The sequence below is a fragment of the Lactuca sativa genome, chromosome 2 (genome assembly GCF_002870075.4).
Source record: "Lactuca sativa cultivar Salinas chromosome 2, Lsat_Salinas_v11, whole genome shotgun sequence".
Taxonomy (NCBI): domain Eukaryota; kingdom Viridiplantae; phylum Streptophyta; class Magnoliopsida; order Asterales; family Asteraceae; genus Lactuca; species Lactuca sativa.
This window is the reverse complement of record NC_056624.2, coordinates 205,298,388-205,322,901: the sequence shown is the minus strand read 5'-3', so window position 1 is coordinate 205,322,901 and position 24,514 is coordinate 205,298,388. Positions and strand designations below refer to the sequence as shown.

General features: G+C 32.7%; 3 protein-coding genes across 3 annotated transcripts; 1 reads left to right on the top strand and 2 right to left on the bottom strand.

Moving 5' to 3' along the window:
* Nucleotides 1-2,716: 2,716 nt before the first annotated feature.
* On the top strand, nucleotides 2,717-5,246 carry LOC111916426 (uncharacterized). The gene is made up of 4 exons (XM_023912108.3): nucleotides 2,717-3,152; nucleotides 3,233-3,353; nucleotides 3,507-3,892; nucleotides 4,562-5,246. Exons 1-4 carry the CDS (start codon nucleotides 3,118-3,120, stop codon nucleotides 4,908-4,910), a joined length of 891 nt encoding a protein of 296 aa, XP_023767876.1. The 5' UTR covers nucleotides 2,717-3,117; the 3' UTR covers nucleotides 4,911-5,246.
* Nucleotides 5,247-15,250: 10,004 nt separating this feature from the next.
* LOC111916425 (protein MODIFIER OF SNC1 11) lies at nucleotides 15,251-19,023 on the bottom strand. The gene is made up of 5 exons (XM_023912107.3): nucleotides 18,589-19,023; nucleotides 16,927-17,007; nucleotides 16,717-16,836; nucleotides 16,221-16,311; nucleotides 15,251-16,136 (listed from the first exon to the last, which is right to left on the bottom strand). The coding sequence occupies exons 1-4, from the start codon at nucleotides 18,903-18,905 to the stop codon at nucleotides 16,257-16,259; spliced, it is 573 nt and encodes a 190-aa protein (XP_023767875.1). The 5' UTR covers nucleotides 18,906-19,023; the 3' UTR covers nucleotides 15,251-16,136; nucleotides 16,221-16,256.
* A 1,086-nt stretch (nucleotides 19,024-20,109) lies between these two features.
* Nucleotides 20,110-22,627, bottom strand: LOC111916424 (probable serine/threonine-protein kinase PBL7). The gene is made up of 5 exons (XM_023912106.3): nucleotides 22,438-22,627; nucleotides 21,700-21,896; nucleotides 21,426-21,615; nucleotides 20,947-21,338; nucleotides 20,110-20,718 (listed from the first exon to the last, which is right to left on the bottom strand). Exons 1-5 carry the CDS (start codon nucleotides 22,532-22,534, stop codon nucleotides 20,344-20,346), a joined length of 1,251 nt encoding a protein of 416 aa, XP_023767874.1. The 5' UTR covers nucleotides 22,535-22,627; the 3' UTR covers nucleotides 20,110-20,343.
* Nucleotides 22,628-24,514: the final 1,887 nt, after the last annotated feature.

The window sequence follows — 24,514 nt, the reverse complement described above, 5'->3', positions numbered from 1 at the left end:
ATTCTTCAATTCAGATCAGGTTTGCAAGGTGAGTTTTCCTCACTATACTCAAGGGTCTAAGGCACCAAGGTCGGCCCTTTTGGATTGTTATCCTGATATGTTATATGCTCGAGTATTGTTATGATCCATTATATCAGTATCCTGGTAGATAGGATATTATATGATGTTATGATCTGTTAAATCAGTATCCTGGTAGATAGGTTGTTATATGCTACTATGATCCGTTAAATCAATATCCTGGTAGATAGGATGTTATATGTTGTTATGATCTGTAAGATCAATATCCTAGTAGATAGGATGGTATATGTTGCCATGATCTGTTAGATCAATATCCTGGTAGATCGGATGTTGTTATGCTTAGTGACCTATAGTTGGTCTAACTGTCTGTATGTCGGTAGGAGATTACCTGTTATATGTGCACATGATTGATTGGTAGTTGAGGTTATTCCATCTCGAGGATGATAGGACCCTAGTATGTTGTCTTTATAGACTGTTATATGATTATATGATATAGGTGCATGTGTTTGATTGGTTAGAGGGAGGGGGCATTCCAACCCGATGGTTGTGGGCCGAGAGTATTCCATCTCGAGGACGATTGGACTCATAGTATGTTGGCATTCCAACATGATGGTTGAGGGCATGGGGTATTCCAACCCGATGGTTGATTGGACTCATAGTATGTTGGCATTCCAACTCGATGGTTGAGGGTCTGGGGTATTTCAACCCGATGGTTGATTGGACCTATAGTATGTTGGCATTCCAACCCGATGGTTGAGGGTCTGGGGTATTCCAACCCGATGGTTGATTAGACTCATAGTATGTTGGCATTCCAACCCGATGGTTGAGGGTCTGAGGTATTCCATCCCGATGGATGATTAGACCCATAGTATCTATTATATATTTGTTGTGTGTTGGCATTCCAACCCGATGGTTGAGGGTCTAGGGTATCTCATCCTAATGGATGATTGGACCTATAGTATGATGTTTGTTATTGTATATGTATCGTTGGGTGCATGGGTATTTTGGGGGTAACTCACTAAGTCTTCGAGCTTACGTTTATCGATTATTGTTTCTAGTGCAACGGATGACCGCAGGAAGGCGAAGGCATGATCGTACACTTCCTCGATTTATGATTATGATTTCTGGGAACTCTGATGCTTAGACTATTTTGAAAACACTTTGTAATAATTAATAGTATTTTTGGATTTCTAAAAAATTTTAAATTGACTTGATTTTACGGATGTTACAGGTTATAGGTTTAAGGCAACCGGTAACCCACATGTAATCATAGATTGTTGTACATGCGAGTATCTATAGCTTACTCATACCACATATCCAAATCTATATATTGTTTTGAATAAAAACTTGTGAAAAAACGTAAGTATCCATGTGAGTATCTATAGTTTACTCACACCACAAATCCATATCTATATATTGTTTTGAATGCAAACTTGTGAAAAAACATAAGCATCCATGTATTGTCTTTGAACACGATTTTTCTTAATACATTATATAGCGTGATACTACAAATAATATATGTGTCAAATAAAGCATACAAAATCTTTTGGACTCGTGAAGTAGTGAAGGTTGGGCCAAAGCGTGTGTATGAGTCATTCTCTAGTTTAAAATGTGAGTCAAAAGTAGTTTTTTTCCAATACAAGTTAATAATAAAACTCGGTTAATAAAGGCCAAGCTACATAACAAAATGACCAAATCGATTTAGTAATTTTGAACTTATGGTCGTAACTTAAAACAACAAAGGTCTATTCTCTATTGTAATCATATGTCAATGCATGGGTGCACTTTCCACGTATCATGGGTTGCAAGCCTTGATAAAGAAATTAAAATAGATTGATATAAAGAAGGTGGGCATGGTATGGTATCATAAATATGTGGGGCAAGTCTTGTGTTTTTTTAATTAAATCACATTTTCATCCATGTTTAAGTATTCAGCATGAACTAAACGTTTATCATTGAACTGGTGTTACCAAACCATTACCCACTATGCTTGCCTTTTGAAGTGGTAAAATTGGTGATCATCCACCATAATGATCGTGTTGGTGTACTTCTAAGTTCTAACTTCTAAGGCACTTCTAGGCTCATCTGGCAATGATGATTCTTTGTTGTTCTACACTACATACAAATTAATAAATCATCAAGGATCTGTATTGATAGAAATGTTTTTTTTTTTAATTTAACATGCATGTGATTTATATTTTGTTATGGTTTGGTCAACTTTTCATTAGTATAATGATGTTTTTAAAATTAATTTCAAGTATAAATAATGATTGAAATTGTTTTGTTACAAAGTTTGTTCAGAAAACTTATGCAACTATTATCGAATGTTAGTAAGCAAGACATCATTACTTACATAGTTATTTTGATTAGAACCCTCAAAAAAGCAATCTAAAAATTGGAGTTGTCAATCCACCATGCAACAGACAACTTGACTTTGTCGTGGATGCTTTCTTAACATCCTAATAAACAAAGACAATAAATAATAGTGAATTAACATCAAATAGTATACTAATACATGGCTCCCAGTTAAAATTTTGAAATATAGAAACTTATGAGACGGATTTTGTCTTATCAAATAGTATTCTTCACATACCTCATAGTTATTTTGTTAAGAATCATAAAATGACAAAATGATTGTTACCTTAAAATATACTTTTCCTATATATAGGGTAATTTTTGTGAATAACTTATCATTATTTTGTATTTGGTTTTATGAGAAGATATGGAGGTGAAAGGGAAGGGTCCAAAATTAAAACAAGACCTTCACAATAAAAGCAACAAGTCACAAGTGAAGTAGCAATGAAGAAGATACAGTTAAAACATGAGCCAAAGAATCACAGACACACCGACTTCTTTCCTCTCCCATCTCTTTCCTTTGTCTCTGTAATAAAAATTATATAAACCCTCTTCGCATCTCTGTTTCTTGTTCAAAAAATTCAAATAAAATATATATAAACAACAGCAACTTCAAAGAGAATTTCGATTTGTTTTGAGCTCTAAATTCTTAGGTGTCGGGTGCAGACATCCGTAGATTTTGTACTGTGAGATAATAAGAAAAATCCCCCCAAAAAAAGGCCGAAAAACAAGAAGCGAAAATCAATGATGGCTAATGATACCTTCACAGCAAAATGGAGGTGGGTCCTTCTCTTTCTCTCTCTACCCTCTCTCTCATCTCTGATTATCATTAAAACGTGATGTGGGTTTTTGATTTCAGTGACAAAATGATGGAAGGAGATGAAGGTTTGAGAACTGTGGAGTGTTTACGAGGCAGATTGCTTGCTGAAAGAGCAGCTTCCAAGGTTGCTAACGATGAATCTGAACAAATTGGCAAAAAGGTTTGCTTTTTTCGATATCATTGTATGTTTGAATCTGTTTTCTCACACTCAAATGTGTATGTGTGTGTGTGTTTCAATAGTGGGTTTGAGTTTGGATTTCTTTACGTGCATTGTTTGATTTGATTTGAGTTTTGTGAAATCTAAATATTGCAGGTGATTGAGCTCGAGAAGCAGTTGCAAATGGAGATCAAATCAAGAAACAAAGCTGAAAAGAGGCTGAAATTTTTGATGAAAAAGCTTAATTCTCTGAACATATCATATGTTTCAGCAGATGAATCTTCAAGTTTTTCTGAAAAAAGTGAGATTTCATCTGTTTCATCGTCTTCCAGATCTCAAGATCAGATGGAGTTGCAGAAGACCCAATTTAGTAACATGCCGGAATGCGTCAAGGACACTGGTGAAAGACGTAATTGCCCTTCATATGAAGATAATCAGGGGTCTTTAGACGAGGCTATTTCTGGAGATTCCAATACAAACGTGATTCAATCCAGTCAAAAAGATGGTGACAAAGATGCTTTAAACAAAGATGAAAACAATGGGTATGTTTCTTGGATTTAGAATTTGATTGACAAGACATTTAAAATTTTAATTATTGTCATTTTAGATTTTATGGTATAATGTATAATCTTATTATTATTTTTTTTTTATGTATTTCTGTCAACATAGACTATATATTTAATAAGTTTAAAATAAGATGTTTGTAGATAAAATAGATTTTTGCCCATGCATCAACTTCATTAGGTTAGCAAATTGTCACGTAACTAATTGCACTTGACTTTTGAAAGTCAAACAAAATATTGTATTACTTGAAAATTTTGACAAGGATAATTTATAATATTTTAGATAACATGGATTACATATATTTTATATATTAAAAAGATAAAGGAGTTACTTAAAATTCCGAATATGAAAAATGTTATATCATATATAATTATTATTGTATCATATATAAATTCCTAAAAATAATGAAAATTTGACTTATTTTTATTTTTTGTCTTCAAATATAATATGTGAAATCATATATTTCCCGAATTAAAAGATGATAATAGAAACATTTTGAAACTTCTTAAGCTTCTTTAATAATAAAAATATTGGGTGTGACTGTTTAAATAATAATGTTTCAAGACATAGTGTGTCGTAAATCATGTATTGTAACCATTTATCACAAAATCTTTTGTTTCTTCTAATATTCGATCTTTATGTACTAGATCTAAATCTTCAGTTACAAAGAACATTGATTATGAAGAACATGATCAAGACACGTATTATAATGTCGATAACTCAATGGCATTGGTTATTGTTGAAGAAAAGGCACTTATGACAACAAAACGTGAAGAAGATTGTGATGATAGCTTCAACAACTCCATGGCATTAGTCGTGGTTGATTCGGTGATCAAAGAAGAGAAACAAGAGATGCCAATTTCTACTAGCAACGTTAAAGATGTTCTTGATGCTTTAAGGTATGCTAGAGAAAGCCTTCAAGCATCAATGGAGATGAGAAGACACATGAGATCAAGCATTGCTCAAGCTAATAGACTCAATGGGATATCATGTTAAAGTATCATGTTTTAATGGTTTCGTTTATAAAAATTAAAAATACTTATATATATATATATATATATATATATATATATATATATATATATATATATATATATATATATATATATATATATATATATATATATAATAAAGAAATAAATTAAAGAATGAAGACATATCACAAGGGACACATGAGTAGTGTACCCTCTTTTCCATTGCATGCTGCCTTTGTGAAATTTGTGACAATAGATGCTAGGTTATGCCGGTAACACGTGTATTATGTTGGTATGTTCTTGTCATATATAAATGATCTACTTAAAAGCAACAGAATGAAAAGATCTCTTATCTTTATTTATTTTTTTATTTTATACTTAAAATTAAAAAAAAAGATTTAAAAAAAATAGTATCAATATGTGATTATTTTACGTGGATAGAAACAAAAGATAAAAGAAAATATTTAATTTCTTAAAAAAAATCATGTTAATTGTATCAATTTTATTAAGGATTTTATGTGAGACCTTTGAAATATTTTCTTTGTAAAAAAAGTATATTATAAAAATATTACTTTATAACTAATAAGTCATTTTGTTAATTATATTTATTTTTTATGATTTTAACTGAACATTCTGATATTTAAAAAATAATTATTTGAAACTTGAATAACTAACAGTTATGTGCAATTTATAAAATAACTTACTGAAAACCATTATTTTCTTAATTATCAAAAAAATAAGCTTTATAAAACAAAATAAGATGTGACATTGTGACGTTCCATTTTGAGGTACGGCTAAAGACGGAAAGCCATGAAATTTGATGAAAATACTTTGGGGTCTGTTAGACTGGAGGGTGTGGGAGGGACTCTTCCTTTATTTTTGGTGGGTCATATCCCCCTTTCCCTCACCTAAAAGCCAAGAAATGGGTGGGAAGTCTTTCCCTCACTTTTTTTAATATATTTCATACATATATTATACTCATTTTGTAGGGAATTAAAAACCATGAATTTTAATATATTTTTTATATTTTTATAGTAGGTGTATAATTTTATAAATATTAAAAAAGATTAAAAAAAAAAAAAAAAAAAAAAAGCTAACCAATAGCGTGAGTAGAGAGAGTTCGGCACCCCCTCCCCCCACTTCTTTTCCCGCGTTTCTTTCCCTCACCCAGGTAGTGGTGTTATTTTCTAAAACTTGAAATTTTTTAACTATAGCTGAATGGGTAACCCCGTTCAATTGAACGACTAAATATTTATAATCATTATTATCGTTCTAGTTTTAACGATTAAATATCTATAATAATTATTATTGTTTGACAATTTAATTGCAACGTTTATTAATTATTTATAATTTTTTTATTTATAATAATATTTATTAAAAAATTATATTCATATATATATATATATATATATATATATATATATATATATATATATATATATATATATATATATATATTTGTGTGTGTGTCAAATGTCAAATCATAAGGGAGGGGGGTAAACAAAGGATAGGGGGGTGGTGGATTAGTGGGAGCCAAATACTTTACCTTCTAAAATAAAATGGTGCACGTATTGTACTTTTTCTACATGCCATTAATAGCAAAAGTCGGTTACTTAGTGAAAGTAAATTCCTTCTTTTTTTTTTGAACGGCAGACATAATATTAAAAAAAAAAGCTAGCCAGGGGCTAAAGATACAGAAGGGAGAAGTACATGAGTAAAACACAACAAAAGCAAAGCGTAAGACTGGAAAAAAGAAACTACAACTTTCTATAGCATTCCAAAACCGGGTCAGAGCACCATTCGTTCCAGCATAGATTTTGACATCTCCTCTTCCGAGCATTTATCCATAGATGAGACAGAGCTTGAACCTCAGATGCCAACATCGTGTGTGATTTTGCATTAGGTCCATGAGCCTTAACATTCCTGTACCTCCAGATTACCCACATGAATACTAGCATTATAGCTTCATGAATCCTCAGCAGCCTTTGATGTCCACCAATCTTTAATTTACAGTCTAGCAATTCACGACATGTGTTCTAAGAGCAATCCAATAGTCGCAACCATTTACACACTTGCAGCCATACTTCCTTTGAGACCAGGCAACCCACAAAAATATGATCCGCAGATTCTGGAGCCGCATTACACATTTTACACAAGTTTGAAGAGTTGATACCATATTTGAAAAGATTATCCATAGATGGAAGTCTGTCCTTACCAGCTCTCCATGCAAGAATGTTTAACTTCCCTGGTACAAGTGGATTCCACATCCAATTTCCATCGCTAAAGGGAAGGGTAATATTGTCAATATGGGATCTCAGCGATGAAACAGTGAATAACCCAGCAGGGCTAAGTGTCCAGGTCCATTTTTGTGAGCCATCCTCGTTTGAAACCTGTTGGAAATGGTTCGAAAAAGACACCTGATCTTTATCAAGTGAGTTTTGGATATTGACAATAGTACCCCAGCAGCTACTTCGCCTTTTTGCTGCCGACGGCCTAGCCAAGCCACCATCAAGACCATGTATGGCCTTAATCACTACCGCCCAATTGCTGTCAGGAAAATTCTTGAATCTCCACCACCATTTCCCCAACAATGCTATGTTTTGCGCCTTTAAACTACCGATTCCGAGCCCACCTCTATCTTTTGCTGCAAGGGTTTTGTCCCAAGCTATCCATGCCATTTTCCTTGTTTCAATGGAGCCACCCCAAACGAACGTCATACGGATTTGTTCAAGTGAATTTATTACCTTCATGGGCGCCTTGTAAATCGAGAAATAGAAGGAACCGAGACTGCTCAACACTGCTTTGCAAAGAGTCAGACGCCCCCAAAGGACAAAGTGGAAGCTTTCCATCTTGTGAGTCTCATCTGAAATCTTTCGATGATTTGTCTCCAATGTGTTGTTCTTGCCATAGATACGCCTACCAGGAGGCCTAAATAAGTGAAAGGTAAGGAGCCAATCGAACAACTGAAACTTCGAGCCATCGTCTCCAGCTCACAATTGTGAATACCAAACCCGTACAGTTTACATTTAGACATATTTATCTTCAAACCTGATGCCAACTCGAAACATCTTAAAATTCTGATCAGATTCTTTAAATTCTCCGGTAACCACATACCCATGAATACTACATCATCCGCGTACTGCAAATGAGAAATGACTGGACCGTGACGGGGTAATTGAATTCCATCAAAAACGCCATTTTCTTTTGCCGATTCCATTGCAATATGGAGGCCTTCGGCTGCAATGATAAATAGAAAAGGGGATAAGGGATCGCCCTGCCTTACCCCTCGCTCCATACAAAATTCTGAAGTTGCCAAGCCATTGAGAAGCACCGACACCCTAGTTGATGATAAACATCCTTGGATCCAAGTTCGCCATTTAGACCCAAACTGCATTTGTTGCATGACTGAGTCAAGATACCCCCAACTCAGACTATCGAAGGACTTCTCGAAATCCACTTTAAAAGTGAAAGCTTTCCTTTTATTTTTCTTTATCCATCTGATTATTTCGTTTAGTATGAGGGGCCCATCGAGAATGTGTCGATTCTTGATGTAAGTTGTCTGAGTCTCGCTAACTACCAGATGCACAACCTTTTTTAATCTCTTAGCTAGAACCTTTGATATAGTTTTGTACAAGCAACCAATTAGACTTATGGGGCGAAAGTCATTAATTGTTATTGGATCCTGAACTTTTGGGATGAGGGTGATAAAGGATGAATTGCAGCCTTTATCAATATACCTGGTAGCTTCAAAGTGCTTCACTGCTAGATAGAAATCACCACCAATCACCTCCCAATGTTGTTTTAGAAACGAAAACGAAAATCCATCAGGCCCTGGTGCCTTATCCGAGCCACACGCCCATATGGTCGCTTTAATTTCGTCTAGCGAGAACGGATCCTCTAAATGCTTAGCCACCTGTGGAGGAAGCTTCTTGAAGTTTGGGCTAATAAACTTGGGTCTTAATTTATTTGGCTCAGCAAATCTTCCAGCAAAATGATTAAATACCACCTCTTTGATTGCAGCAGGATCGCATATCTAGAATCCATTATCCTTAATACCATTTATCCTTTGCAGTCTTTGATGCTTATTTATCAGACCATGGAAAAAAGCACTATTTTCATCCACCTCAATAGCCCATTTGGTTCGAGACTTTTGTTTTAAGTCTTCAATGCGCCTGGCTTCATTTTCCATGATTTTTTGGTAGGCATTTTGTCGATCTCTAAGTAGGTCATCGCTGATTTGGCCCGTCTCAGCCAACAGATCGATACCATTGATCTTGCTCACAAGATCAACCTGCTCTCTTCGAGCTTTTTCTATAGTCTCTTTCCTCCAAGATTTGATATGTTCTTTTAGATTCCTTAGCTTACCTGCAACCATGGATAATGGGGACATATGCAGGCGAGAGTTAGAGCTAAGTGACCACCGTTTCTAAGTACCCCCTCAAAACCTGGTTCTTTCATCCAGGAATTAAAAAACTTGAATGGGGATGGGCCAAAATCAAGCTGATTGGAGGATAAGAGGATTGCACAATGATCAGAGTGCACTCTTGGCAATGCCATGACACTAAGGCTTGGCCATGAGTCGAAAACATTTGGTGTGACTAGGTATCTGTCGAGTTTGCTATGTTTATCACCAGCTTTGCTCATGAAAGTAAATCTTCTACCCCCCATTTTAACTTCCAACAGTCCACTGGAATGTATAAAATTGTTAAAATGAAATGCGCTGTTATGGCAAAATACGGAGCCTAGTCTTTCTTCAGGCATTCGAACAACATTGAAATCACCGAAAACGAACCAATAGGATTCACTATCTGGGTTTATAAGGTCATACAGCTTACTCCACATAATCTTTTTCTTTGTTGGTTCTTGTGGAGCATAGACATTGACAAAGCAAACTTTTTTCCTAACTCTTAACCACATACCCCTGATTACAAGAAAACCTTCCCCTTTAATAGAATCAGTGGCATTAAATAAGGAGGGTAAATGTCACTGTAGTCCAACCAACTTTTCGGTTTTGTTTTAAAAGATCCCTTACATATTTTTTTGGTAGTATAGGTCCTTAAACTTAGAATTGACTTATTAAAAAAGGTATTGAATTTCATTTTTCCCGGTTTCACCGGTTAAATTTGGATTGAATATCATTTTTACTTTTGGAGTAATAAAAAAAGGAATTAAAACTCTCTCTCTCTCTCTCTCTCTATCTCTCTCGTATCATCAACACGAAGAAGACAGATCGACAACCACATCCAAATTCCTCTTGTTTCAGTGAATCCGTATCGTGAAGCCAAAATCTAAAACATGTATTCACCGGTATCTAATTCACCTAAATCGAAGGCTTCATCTGAATCTCTAAATCAGAGGTCCACCGACCCCAATTGAAACCCTTCCCTTTGTTGACCGCTCACCGCCTGCTAAGTTTCATCTTCATCGCCTTCTTTGTTTCAGTTCAGATCCATGTAAGTACAAAAGTAAAAGAAGTTGGTGGATCGTTCAGAACCAGACCATTGTTCTAAAGGCGATGTCTCTCCCTCATCTCTTTCTCACTTTCTCCTTCACTACTAGATCACATGAACTCTACCAATTTCAAATAGGATTCATGTTCATTAGGACACATCCCTATAAATATCCTTACCTTACCAAAAGACTATGTTGCCACAGTGACCAGAAATCACTTCATCAATTTCAACCGCCCTTACCAAACTTCAACATCCGTCTCCCCATCTGCACCTTCACCACCTAATCAATCAAGAAACTTACACCCTCAGAAGACAATCTAGCCACTAACAAACATCATCTTCATTATCAAAATTTCTATACTAACCACACACCCTCAGAAGACGTTGCTGTCAATAATGAGGATCCACATGACGATACAGTGATAATGAAGGAAAGTACATCGACTAATGCATCAGGTTCCATCGGAGAAGAAACCATAGTCGTCAAATGGTTGGAATCTCCGTAATGGAAAGACTCGTTGAGCTCGCTTGAGAGTCAATACCCATTTCATTGATTTAATGTAAGAGGTTAAGAAGTTGATACTCGTTGAATCGATTCTCTAGTTTGATCCCCAAAGACTCTATCTTCATAGCCACCACTGAGATTTGTTTTTTAGAGATCTGATAAGACCCTGAACAATCACTGAACAATCACTTGCAATGGCAGGGAAAATGAGATGGAATGCCGACAAAACCCAAAAAAATCAAAACTTATAGCCATAGAGTGCACCTGTAGAGTCCCGATGAGGTTCCAATCTTAAGTTGTTTGAGGAGGATGGATGGTTGGATTCTGTGAATGGGGAGCAACAAAAAACTCTGTTGAAAAAGAAAAAGATGAATGATTTTAGTTTTATTTCTTTTTTTTAGTGAAAAAATCATAGTCATTAAGGAAAGCTGAAATTACAATGTTGATGTGGGTGACACATCAGCTTCAAACGTAGAGGTGGCATAAGCAACCGGTTTTCAACGGTGAAAGGGACCATTTAAACCGGTCAGCACACACTTTGTGACCCTAAAAAGCAAAAAAATAAGTTTAGGGATCATTTAAACCAAAATCAGTAAGTTGGTTGGGCTACAATGACTTTTACCCAAATAAGGAAGGGTCCCATAAGGAAGCAATTCCACCAGATAATCCAACAGGGTGAATGACCTCACATTGGAAATTTGTAGAACCCCAAATTTGTCTATCTAGCTTCCCTTTGACTTCTGTGGATTTAGTTTCCTGCAGCCCAACAAAGAATGAACAATTTTGAATCCGAGAGTCTCTAATCCTGCACCTTTTTATTTCACACCCAATCCCACGAATATTATTGGAGAAGATATTCATTGATCTACAATTGTCACACCCCGGGTTTTAAATATATTTGTTTCAATTATTCCCTTAATCACTTTTCTTGTAATTTTTAATAAATTAGACATTGTCTTCTCTCGACGCAGGCCAAAACTCAACTTATGTCCACTTTGGGGGAGGGGGTGGTTAATGTATAAGTTTTCTATTAGTCATGGACTAGTTTTCTAGTTTTCTAAATTTTTTAAACACATGAATCTTAATAAAATTTTGCACAAAGGCCTTTTTCTAAATTATAAGGATAATTTTATAATTTATTTTCTATACAAGGATCAAACATGTCAACATACAAAAGCCTTGTGATCAAACTCTCAAACCCAAAGAGTATACTATTAAAACATATGAACCATTTTTGTAAAAAAAAATGCATAGGGACTTTTCTGTAAATTATAGGGACAATTTTTGTAATTTATTTTTTATATGGGGACCAAACCTGCCAACATACAAAAATATTGTAGTCAAAGTCTAAAACTCAAACGTAAAAAAATGAACAACCTTTTCTATAAATTACAGGACAACTTCCATAATTTATTTTCTACATATAGAACAAACTTGTCAACTTATGAAACTATTGTGACAAAAGTCTAAAATTCATAACTATTGTTACAAAAGTCTAAAATGCCAAACTATATTATTCATACATGTGTTGCTTTTAATATAAAATTAATTAGAGAAAATCACAATGTACATTGTTGTTCTTCATCGGTGACTTTTATTCGTAATAGCAATGTGGTTACAATCTTTTATTGATTACTACAATTTCAACTTAAAGAATGTTTGAGATTGTTTATTTAATTCAACAAACATTTTTTGATAAATATGTTTATTAACTCATGTGGTGACAAAAAAAATAATAATTTAAAAGGTGTTTGGATTAATTTATAGGGTAGAAAAAGCTATAAATTGATAGGTTCTTTTTTAGATGTTTAGAATATCTTCTATATTTATTATTGTCATTTTAAGTGAAGAAACCCTAAGTTATTTTTCAAAAGTCAGAAGAGTATATTGCCAAATATAATAATAATATTAGATGATAAAGTGGCATGGCATGGCAATATTGCTAAGACATTTACTTGGACCAGCCTACACTGGTTTGTCATCTAGTAACATAATGCATTTAATTTCGGCCATTGAAAAACATGAGTAGTCTCTTCCATAACTACTAATTGTAACCTATTCTATAGAACTATTAATATTTTTTCAAAATTGTTATTATATATAGTACGGTATATAATTATTTTTATATTCGTAAACTCCCGAGGTCCCAACCGCATAGTGTTCTTTATGTTCTTGCTGCTATTTTTGCATCAAGTTATGTGATTAATGATTATGTATCAAAATCATAAACAAGAATTTGTTCTCTCTTAGAGTATCGATGGGTTATATATTCTCGTCAAAAAATTCCAACTTTATTTAAATATAAAACTAACAGTAAATAAGAATCACAACAAATAAATTATTACATCAAACTTAAAATTGCAATAATTAAACTAAAAAGTAAAAATTAAGTAAAAAAAAAAACATAACAAACTTAAGTTTTTATCAAGTGTCCAATCCAAGTCCATGCCACATGGCCTGGACCGGTATCACAATCAATAGACAATACGGGCTCAAGTTATTTTACCCTTTTAAACACACAGCAAGTTAAAAAAGTAGTCGCTGTTTTTGCTTTTGGAATATGTTTATTTTTAAATTTTAAGAAAATCGTATCAATTACTGATTTCTAACAGTTGTGTATTATTTTAGGTAATGATTTTATACGTAATACTGAGTATTTAATTTTTGACGAACCAGCCAAAGATTGGTCCATAACGTTACTTTCGTTTGGCATCATCTCATTTTTTTCTTATGTCAAACTTTTTTGTGTTTTTTTGTTTACAGGAAAATAATTATATAGGAGCAAGTGAACATATTTATGTTAATATGATATAAAATGATTTTACACATGTCAAGTTGGAGGGATATTTTCAAAAGAACGTCATATAAATAAGAGAAAATTGGAAATTTAGTTTATATGTTCTGTTGTTTTTTATGGGGGTTTTGGTTCATATGGGTTAAATTTGTAAAATGGTTTTTATTTATATAGATTTTATTGTGGTTTTAGTCCATATAAAAATTAAAAAGAACGATTTATCCTTTTTAATGATAATTAATCTTTTTAAAAATTAAAAACATTATCTTTAAATTAGATTAGAACTAAATTATTAATACCCGTTTATAATCATTTCTATAATCAATATCCTTAGTCTCAATATGGTTATTAACGATTATTATTCTTTGTTAGGGTGTCAAATAATGACATGGCACGACAAAAATACACGAAACGAAACGAAATTTGGACGAAATTAAAATTCGAATTTGTGTTCAAATTGATACAACGTCGTGTCATATCGTATTTGTGTTCAAAATTCGAAATCAAATTGACATGATTTAGCATTTGTTTTTCGTGTTTGTCGTGTTATGTATGATTAAATATTAATTAAATAAACTAAGTGTTATTTTATGTTATCTTTGTGGTGTCGTGTTTGTCGTTTTTTAATCGGTTCGTTTTCATATTAGTTAAAAAAACACGACATCACATCACATCGTGTTCGTGTTATATAATACTCTGTCGTGTCAGACAAAAACACGATACGACTGCCCGATTTGTCACCCATATTCATTGTCACTTCATATTATGCATAATTGGTTAACGAAATTGGTGATTGTATATTTCTAATCGACTGTATTTGCAAAACCTAGTGATTGCATATTCGATCGGTTTTAGTAAAACCTAGTGATTGTGTATTCAGTTAGCAAAACCAAAGTAAAACATAGTGATTGCATATAGGTATTTTAGTAATTTAGTTATAGTCAATTTAAAAATAATGTTTTTGATTGTTAAATAGATTATTTATCATTGAAATAAGTATTTAGGTATATTTGCAATTTTATATGTTTTATAAGAATATATTTACAAGGAGTCAAGGATATAGGCATATTTATAAAAATACAAGCATATAGACGAAATTCTCAGTTTTTTGCTTTAATATTATTAGTATAAAAATAGAACCATAGATTTTAATATTATTAGTATAAATAATAATTAGTTACATTTTATAAAAACCAAAAAAAAAAAAAAATACAGTGTTGGGAAACCGTATGAGGATACATTTCACTCCTAAGAACCAGAACCCCAAAATACAGAATGATGATGGATTCATATAAGAGAGAAAATAAAGCGATTCAAAATACAGTAGAGTTACCTTAACAAGATAGTAGGATTTGTGGTCTCGTATATGAATACTATCTTGATAATATGAAACATTATCATGAAACGTTTCAAGTATAGATAAAATTTCAGTTTGACTTTTTAATATTTTTCTAGTTTTAAAAACAAAAGAGAGGAGTTGAAATCAAAACAGAACCAAATTATGTAAAGCTTAAACAAACAACCTAACTCAACCTCAAGCTGCACCGTTTAATGAATTCATCTTATGGTGGTGTGATTTATAGAAGGCATAAAATCATTAAACAAGCATCTTTGTCTTAAATCCCCCTGTTTCCTATTTCAACAACTCTCTTAGGTTCCAATATAGCATTATATAATAATACATTAACATAAACACAACCATTGTCTGATTAAAAATTACAAGCCCTCCCTAAATTTCTTAATAAAACAGGCATCCCCGACAAAATTAATAGCAATCTCCTCCTACAACTATAACCAAAAAAAAAAAGGATTCACCATAATGGAACCAACATTTCCTGCAAATCTTTTAAATCTTCCAAATCAGATCTTCCTATCTTTTATTATTAAAATATCAAAATCCAAAAAAGGAAAAACAATAAATTAGTAATTAACGCATATTGTCCAACCAGTCATCAGATCCATGATTGTTGGTTCGATTACTTTTACTATGATGAAATTCTCATTACCTGAGGATGTCCGTGCGTACCAAAACACTGAGAATCGATCATGTGTTAATATTTATATACGTTTTAAACTACAACACTACAGAGAATACCATTTTTCAAGATTTAGACAAAATATATTTTAAACAAGAAGCATCAACTTTGACTCTACTGCTAGCATTTGAAACCCCAAAAATTGAGAAATTGAGCATGGCATGGATTGAAGACTAGTTACATCTAGTGAATATAGATTAGAGATTCAAATGCAGCTTAGGTACTTGTTGCTTCTTTTAAATCATATTATCCTAAAATCTAACCTCACTCACTATTTCATATCTATAATACCTTGTATATTTTTTTTATAAAATTTTTAAAGACACTGACTGAGGAGATTGCTATCAATTAACAAGGGGGGACACCTGCTTTACCAATACCACAGGAAGAGGAACTACTACTGTAACTCCATAATCAACAAAAGGGTTGTTTGGGGATCAAAAGATTTCACAATTCTAACCTGCATTTAAAAAATAAATAAATAAGAGTTAAATTAAAGGCAAAAGAAAAAAAAAAGTTAAACTCAAGTGAATAAAGGTCTCACTGAAAAATAAAAAAAGTGCAGGCAAGTAGGCAGGCATCAAGCTTCTCCACCAGCCTTGCCAGCAACAGTTGCCTTCTGTGTCCCTGAGAACCTGTACAACAACAAAATGGTATAACTCTGATATTAGGCAAATAAGTTAGTTAGATATAATATAGGAAATCATCTAATTAAAGTGTATCTTATTAGTGGGAGGGGCATTTTATAGTATTAGCTGTTTTGTCAGATAGTGGGCAGGGAGTGATCTATCTATCTCTTGTGTGAAAATTGGAATTCATTCCTATTAAAAGATTGGCTTATCTCGAATCAGCTAAACTATCTTCATTCTTGTAAACATTTGGTATTATCGAGTGTTTTTCAATCCATATTAGAATCTTTGATTGTTTATGTGTTATTGAATCGATTCTTAGAATCCAGTTCATAACACAAAACTTCATAGTATTCATCAAAACTGCCAATAAAAAATATATTATCTGTATTAATAAAATAAGTCAATTACCTGAGTGCCCTAGCTTTCTTTTTCTGTTCTTCAAGTGGATCAGCACTTGAAGCTGAACCAAATCTAGAAAGTCTAGCCTTCTTTTTCTCATCTTCTTCGGGTGCTTGGGTGATCCCAAATCTGAAAACACAGAATATTTTGATAATTACAAAGAAAAATAATAAATTATTATTATTATTATTTGATGATGTGCTCATAGGTCATAACAACCTCTCCGCTCTAGCCTTCCTTTTCAGCTCCTCAGCTTTCTTTGTGGCTCCTGAACCTTGTGTGCCAGGTGTAGTACCAAACCTAAAGTACAAAATGTTTTAGATAATTCATCACATTTTACAATCAAAATAGCAGCATATTTATACTCAACAAGTAGCCTTCTGATTGACTAGACAAAATGTTTATCAAATGAGATATCGTATTTGTGTGTAGGAGTGTTCATTTGGATGGATCGGTTTAATCCGATCCGATCAAGTGAATCCAAATTAATTTCAGTTTTCAAAACGTAGATCCAAATAGTCCAAACTAAATTCAAATCCGATCCGATCCAACCAAATTATAATTCGGTTGGATCATTTTTTTACAATTCGGTTTTCAAGAATCAAGACATTTAAACAAATATATAACTTTAGTATTAACTTACTCTATAATATACACTAAAAAATATTGTTTAATTAGTTGTGAACTAAAACTTATAAATAACTATCAAGAAAAATATACTATAGTTTACTACTCTATAGACAATTTTTTTTTGATAAGAAGTACATATTAAAGTATTATAATTGATGAAAAATTTTGATATATTAAAAGAATAATTTAGTAAATTTATAATTTTTAAAGATGTATATTAAAAAGAACAAAATAATAAATTGTAATTCGGTTTTTTGGACTATTCGGTTTTTATTTTATAAACCAAAACCAATCCGAAATCCAAAATAATAATTCGGTTTTGCTAAAAACCAATCCAAAAATTCGAATATCCGAACCAAATAGTCCGATCCAAATTGTCCAATTGGACAATTCAGTTTTATCCAAATAGTGAACAGTCCTATTTGTGTGATTGCTTTTTCAGGCATCTTATTTCAACAATTCTAGATTTTTTCACAAAATGACACATATTTTCGCCAAATTAGTTTTATTTTGTGCAGAGATAATGTAATTTTAACAAAATAAAAATAAATCATGAAATTAGCTACCATAAGTATTTCTTTGAAAATTAAAGAAAAAAGTCCTTCAAGAGAGTCAAGCAAGGAACCTCATGAGAGCCAAATGCCTTTAAAAATTAATTCCATTTATATTTATAATTAGTTAAAATTAATTAAGGATAAACTGGGGTCATAAATGGAAAAGAAGGAATATGCAAAAGCTGGTTGCTATCATGAGAAACTGACTGGGGTTCACTTTTGGTATACTTGGATGCTAATAAATGAAAATGGGTACATTGGCTGTTTAGTTAGACATTAGATTAATGGGTTTGTATATGTCTTGGTATGTTACAGATGGAGTTGAGACCATTCTCCAGCGAATCCCCACTGCTTCTATTCTTACAATATCGTACGAAAGTTAAACCCTAGCCCTACTCTCTTCATTATTATAATCACTAAACACCCATACAAACAAGAAACCATGAACTGAAAGGGTTGAAAACGGGAACCACAAAGCATGAGAGTGGCCACGGCGCATAAGAGCCTGATTGAAGCCCCTAAGTTAAAACAAATTACATGATAAAAATTGGTGAATATGAAAAGCCGAAACCCTAGTTTAGTATATAGAATCCTTGTTAAAAGAAATCCAGAACCCTAGATTATCATAAACAAACCTTTACATGAGAAACATGTATAAATATAGGAAGAGGAATAAATACTGCTATAGTATAATTACCTTTCCGCACGAGAATTCCGTTTTTCTTCTTCAGATAGCTGAACCGGCATACCAAAACGCTCCGCACGGCGAATCTTCCTCTGAGTATCGGTAACAGAAGCACCATCGTCGCTGCTGTTGTCCGCCGTGACGGTGGCCGGATCTGTAGTTTTCAACTTTGTGTCACCGGAATCACCGTCTTTCCTGTCGGTGGAGGATGCTGGTGATTTCTCGGTGGATACGTCTTCGGTTGTTGTGGCAGGAGGGTCTAGGGTCTTCGCATGATGGTCGTCGGTCTGGGTCGTCGTCGTCGTCGCATTCGCTGCAGGCGTCGTCATTGAGCTGATGAGTGATGAGTGACTAGTGAAGAGGTCCAAACGATTCGATTTCCGCGAAAGAAGAGAGATGATGAGATGATTTCTGTGCCCTAATTTGTGATCGTTTACCCCTTTAGGTACTATATCCTCTCACCTTGGGCCGGGGTTGGTGGTTTAACAATTGAAACTTAAGGGGTCAAAATGTAAATTCTGAAAATCATGATACTAAAATGAAAAAAACGTTTGCGCGTTACCACTGAACCATCACTACTGGACTTGTGTTGTCAAAAAAATCGGGGGGCCTCAATAGTGGTTTATCTGTTTTTTTTGAATTTCGGATTAAAATTTATTTAAAGATTTGAAAGCAAAGCCAAGAAATAAGTCTTTAGAATGTTAGGATTCTTTGATTAAGAACAGTTTTGGGTTTTTTTCTTTTCAAGAGACAATGTGGAATACATTGTTTCTTTAAACTTTTATTTTTTTTTAAATCCATATTGGATGGAAGTGGGAAAACGATGGACAGAAAAAACTTATAAAATAGTATAAAGTTGACATGGCTTTTCCATAAACGACATATTAACTTTTTAATATAAAAGAAAAGACGAAACAAAATCTTTGTTATTAAAAAAAAAGTATGAGTTACGTCATTTGGTTATTTATTTCTATCAAAACTAGGTGCACAAATACAGGTTTTACACTGGTTTTGATTTAAAAAAACAAATCTGCTTTTCTCTAGACCGTTTTCGGTTATAATTGGTTTGGTGTTTTTGGTTTTTTTTAAGTAAAATTTTATTAAAAAAACTAGTTTATTCGGTATTTTTTGTAATTTAAAATAATAATAATAATAATTTTTTGTAAACATATATCAAATCAACGGTTCAGTTGAAACGGTTATAAAAAAGCCGGCCTAACTTTATCGGGCTGGTTAAAGAAAACGATATTGTGCACCTCTAATCAAAAGACATCTATTAATATTTTCACACAACATTTGGGTAAACATCTGCTCAATATAAAATTGGGGATGAGAAAAATAGAAAATTTAGGAACTAGACTGACCCTTCCTTAAATATAAACTAAAACAAAAAGATCAAGCTTGTGTTTCTACAATCATATTTCATATCAATTACATGCATTCGTTAATCTAATCAAAACCGAATAAAAACAACACAACTTAAGAATAATATAAACATGCCTATAAGTAAAACCATTTGTCAACACATACAACTGAAAAATAAAAACATAGTAACAACTGATATTCCAGTAGAAAATAGATATACCTGTCCAGTGTCCACTAGTACAAAGCTTTATGACATATAAATCAAACAGATGCTGTTTGTCTTTATAAAATTAATAAATATGTAAATATACACGTATCTAATATAATTATATAACTACTGTACAGCAAGATGATAAAGTGGGATTCAACATACATACGATATGATGATGAAACTCCAAAACCTTAAAAGAAATTTTTGGTGTGATTTTTCTCAGATCCACTGGTGCTGACACTGCCACTGCCGCCACTACTGCCGCCGCTACTGCCGCCCTGTTTTTTATGATTGTCACGTTTTGATCTTGGAGGAGTGGAAGGTGACCACCGTGGGTTTGGGTTTGGATTTGGGTTTGGGTTTGAAACCGGGTCGTATTGCTGTGAAGCAAGATAGGTCAAGGCTGTAACCACATCAGCTATAACGGGTCGCATGTTGGGTTGATCCTGGACACACATGGCTGCAACCGCAAGAGCCTGAAACAGACCCCGCGTTGGGTACTGGCCCTCAAGTGATGGATCCGCTATCTGACAAAACTTTCTTCGGTCTTTAAACAAAGGTCTTGCCTAAACAATAATATTACAAAAAAAGGAATCAAAATTAGATTTACAATTTTACTTTTTACATGTTTTTGATGTGATGTGACATGAGACTTTAAGTAACATGATGGAGAGACAACAATATCAGCACATTAAATTATTAGCATTCCTCAATTTAATATGCATTGGCTCCTACCCAGACAAATGATTTGTTTGGGAATTGGGATGACTATTGACTATTGAGTAATGACTTACCCATGCAACCAAATTCTGCTCGCCTCCTGTTTTGGAATTATCAATTGCTTTTCGGCCTGTGATGATCTCCAAAAGGACAACACCAAAGCTATACACGTCTGATTTTAGGGTTAATTGTCCAGTCATCGCGTATTCCGGAGCACAGTATCCATATGTACCCATCACACGTGTTGACACGTGTGTGTTGTCCCCCACAGGCCCAAGTTTTGCTAATCCAAAATCAGAAAGTTTTGGGTGATAATTTTCCCCAAGTAATATATTTGAGCATTTTAAATCCCGATATATTACAGGTGGACTTGCTTTATCATGAAGATATTCCAGCCCTTTCGCAGCTCCAGCAGCAATTTTCATTCTTGTATTCCAATCCACTCGTTTCTTGCCAGGTAACGGATCTGCAACAACACAGGAATTATGAGTCCATCATCATTGGAAACCAAAGGGTATTTTCGTCTTTTAATTAAATGTCTGTGTGTTTGTACCATGGAGATGGTCATCAAGAGATCCAAGAGGCATGTATTCATAAACCAATAGTCTTTGATCTCCATCAGCACAATAACCAATTAGGTTAACAAGATTTGGGTGGTGAAGTAACCCTAACATCAACACTTCTACTAGGAATTCACGGTTTCCTTGAAGTCCATTGCGATCCAGTTGTTTGATGGCTACAATCTACAAAAATGGAAAACTATGAATACAGATTTAGAATCAAAGTGAAAATGCAATCTTTTTCATGTGTAATGAAATTGAACTGACTTGATTAGAACTTTCAAGTCGGCCTTTATATACTCTACCAAAGCCTCCTTCTCCAAGAAGACAATCACCACCCCTGAAATTTTTAGTTGCAGCTGCCAGTTCACGGAATGTGAATGTTTGAGCAGCAATATGACCTGATCCCCCATCTTTGATCGCTCCTTCCTTTGTTTTGAATGATGGATTTGACCTAATGCTCACTTAAAGATGTGTATGTGAGAAACAAAGAACAATAAACAATCAAACACATATGAAATACGAAACTGCTTGAGGCAAAATATTATGCATATAGCTCAAGAGAACAGCATTCAGTTTAGGGATTGAACCGATATGTAATAGAGTTATAAAACATAGCTGAAGGTTTCTCAATTCTCAGTTGATTTGCATCATTATTTAATTACTTGTACACACACAAAATGGAATGAATTTGAAGTCAAAAGAAGAAGAAAAGGAACAAGAATATGTCTATAAGAAGGCGTACAATATTCGAATTAATTATTCTCAAGGAAAACCTAATAACACAGTTTAGATAATGAAAAGCAAGAGAAGCAGGTAGAATCGGTAGTTATAATCTTCTTTAAACTCCAAAAAATCAGAGAAATTAACAACTTATATGAAATGGTTACCGTAAAATCATCAGAAGATGATTCAAATAATGATATTACATCGAATTTTCTAGCGATTTTACGGCAAAAAAGGGGAAACGAAAACTTGGAGAAGAAGCAGATATAAATGGAGTACCTGAGGAAGGTTGAATCGGATCGAGTGAGCGATTCTTCTTCCTCTTCTTCTTCTTTGATGTTGGCTTTGAATGTCCAGAGCATGGAAACCACCCCATTCTCTCTCTCTCCTCCTGCTATTCTCGGACAGTTGTGATTTGTAAACTGAGGGCAGTCAACAGCTCAATAAGAGAGACGCCCACATATTTTATTGGTAAGCTCCGATGTGTTAGAAAATGAAACCAAAAAAACTTGTTTCTTTTATTGAATTTATGGCTACAAAACAACAATAAAAGTGTTTTTAATTCATTTTTTTATTCTGTACTAGGTGTGAGCCCGTGTATTACACGGGTTAATTTAAAAAAATATTAAATATTAAAGTGTAAATAAAAAATATTTTTTTAATATGTTTTAATGTAAAACTTTGAAATAAGAAAGAAAGAAACGTACTTATTGCAATTTAATATCATATATACGATATTTAATACTTTACATATATAAGTATATCATTTTAATTTTAAAAATTAAAACAAACCAAAAATTGACAAGTGAATAATATTTATTTCAAAAATACCACAAAATGACAAGTGTCAAAACTCATAAGAGATTGACATGTGGCAAAAAAAACCTTTATTTATTAAGGAGAATTTTAACAAGAAATTATACAAATTTATAAAGTTAACGTATTTATCTTATCGTTATCCTTGACTTTAATGGTAGTTTTTTTAAAGTTTTTTACTATTTAAAAAACCTTTTGTGAAATTTTTTTTTGTTGAAACCGAAAATATAACATACTTCTAAAATATACCTAATTTGATCTATGTTTTATAGTTTTAAACCATTAACCTTAAGAAGATAAGACATCATTTGATATCGTTGAGTTAGAACTTAAAAGTAGTTTATTGGAAAATAAGACATCATTTGATACCGTTGAGTTAGAACTTAAAAGTAGTTTATTGGAAAATAAAATTTATTTTAGAAGTTACTTCAAACACTTATTTTCATAAATATTTTTATATTCTTTTAAGCTTTGTCATATTTAACCCTTGTAGTTAGTAACATTCTATTTTATATCACCAAAATATATTTTGATATTAGATATTGATTAGGTTTTATATTTAGATAATTAATTGATTTAACAAACAAAATAAAAATTAATATATTTTATATACTTAAAAATAGTGGCTAAAAGCTTTAAAAATTAAAAATATCAAATAGTATAAAAACATTGCGGTTACAAAATCTTTCATAATTTTTTTTTATTTTTTTTAACTGTATATGTGAAAAAAATTCATCTTTATAGTCTCAAAAAACAATACTCAACAAACGTTAGAAAAATGATAAATTGTATGATTGGTCTAATAAATACATTTAAGATAGATAACAGATCAATTAATTAATATTAAAAAAACTCCGGAAAAATTTAACTATTAGAGAAGTTACTTGATAAAAGTTTTTATAAATAAAAGGTAATGCAAAAATAATGTGGCAATAGTAAAAAACTTTTGAGATGTTAACCATTTGATGGTTTAATAAAAAGTTAAAAATTAGGAATTATTGTTTAGAAAGTTATAAAAGTTATCTTGAAATGTCTCTAATCATAAGTTTTATGTAGATAAAGTGTTTTAAAATTATGATTTTTCTATTTTTGAACATAAATTCAGTACATACTACATTATTAAAATGGATAAAAAAATTATATATTTGTGTAGTCATTCATGATACCTCCATTTTGGTGTATTATATGTCCAAAACGGATTGTAGATAATGAGAAATTAATTATTAAAACGAGATAGTTGGATGAATTGGTCATGAGGTTTATTCAGGGTCGGCCCAATACATGGGCGAGTTGGGCCAAGGCCCATGGCAACATATAAGGAGGGGCATAAGTTTAGTCCACTAAGTAATAAGTAATATGTGTGACATCCCTAAAATCTCGGTCAGAAAAGACCGATTTTCATTTATGCTTTTAAAATAATTTCAAAGTAAATCCTTTTGATTTGAAAGAGTTGCGGAATTTGTTTCCAAAAACAAAGTATGATAAAATAATATTTACCAAGGCATTTCATAAAGAAATGTATTTTCATTATATAATCAAA

Bases quoted from the DNA above. Each gene is read 5' to 3' on its own strand.
- LOC111916424 (XM_023912106.3), bottom strand. From the start codon at position 22,534: ATGGGGTGGTTTCCATGCTCTGGACATTCAAAGCCAACATCAAAGAAG. The intron at 21,616-21,699 runs GTCAGTTCAATT...CCATTTTTGTAG, and splicing joins GACTTGAAAGTTCTAATCAA to ATTGTAGCCATCAAACAACT. The intron at 20,719-20,946 runs GTAAGTCATTAC...ATTATTGTTTAG, and splicing joins AGCAGAATTTGGTTGCATGG to GCAAGACCTTTGTTTAAAGA.
- LOC111916426 (XM_023912108.3), top strand. From the start codon at position 3,118: ATGATGGCTAATGATACCTTCACAGCAAAATGGAG. The intron at 3,354-3,506 runs GTTTGCTTTTTT...TAAATATTGCAG, and splicing joins CTGAACAAATTGGCAAAAAG to GTGATTGAGCTCGAGAAGCA. The intron at 3,893-4,561 runs GTATGTTTCTTG...TTTATGTACTAG, and splicing joins AACAAAGATGAAAACAATGG to ATCTAAATCTTCAGTTACAA.
- LOC111916425 (XM_023912107.3), bottom strand. From the start codon at position 18,905: ATGACGACGCCTGCAGCGAATGCGACGACGACGACGACCCAGACCGAC. The intron at 17,008-18,588 runs GTAATTATACTA...TTTGTACTTTAG, and splicing joins CGGAATTCTCGTGCGGAAAG to GTTTGGTACTACACCTGGCA. The intron at 16,312-16,716 runs GTAATTGACTTA...GTTGTTGTACAG, and splicing joins AAGAAAGCTAGGGCACTCAG to GTTCTCAGGGACACAGAAGG.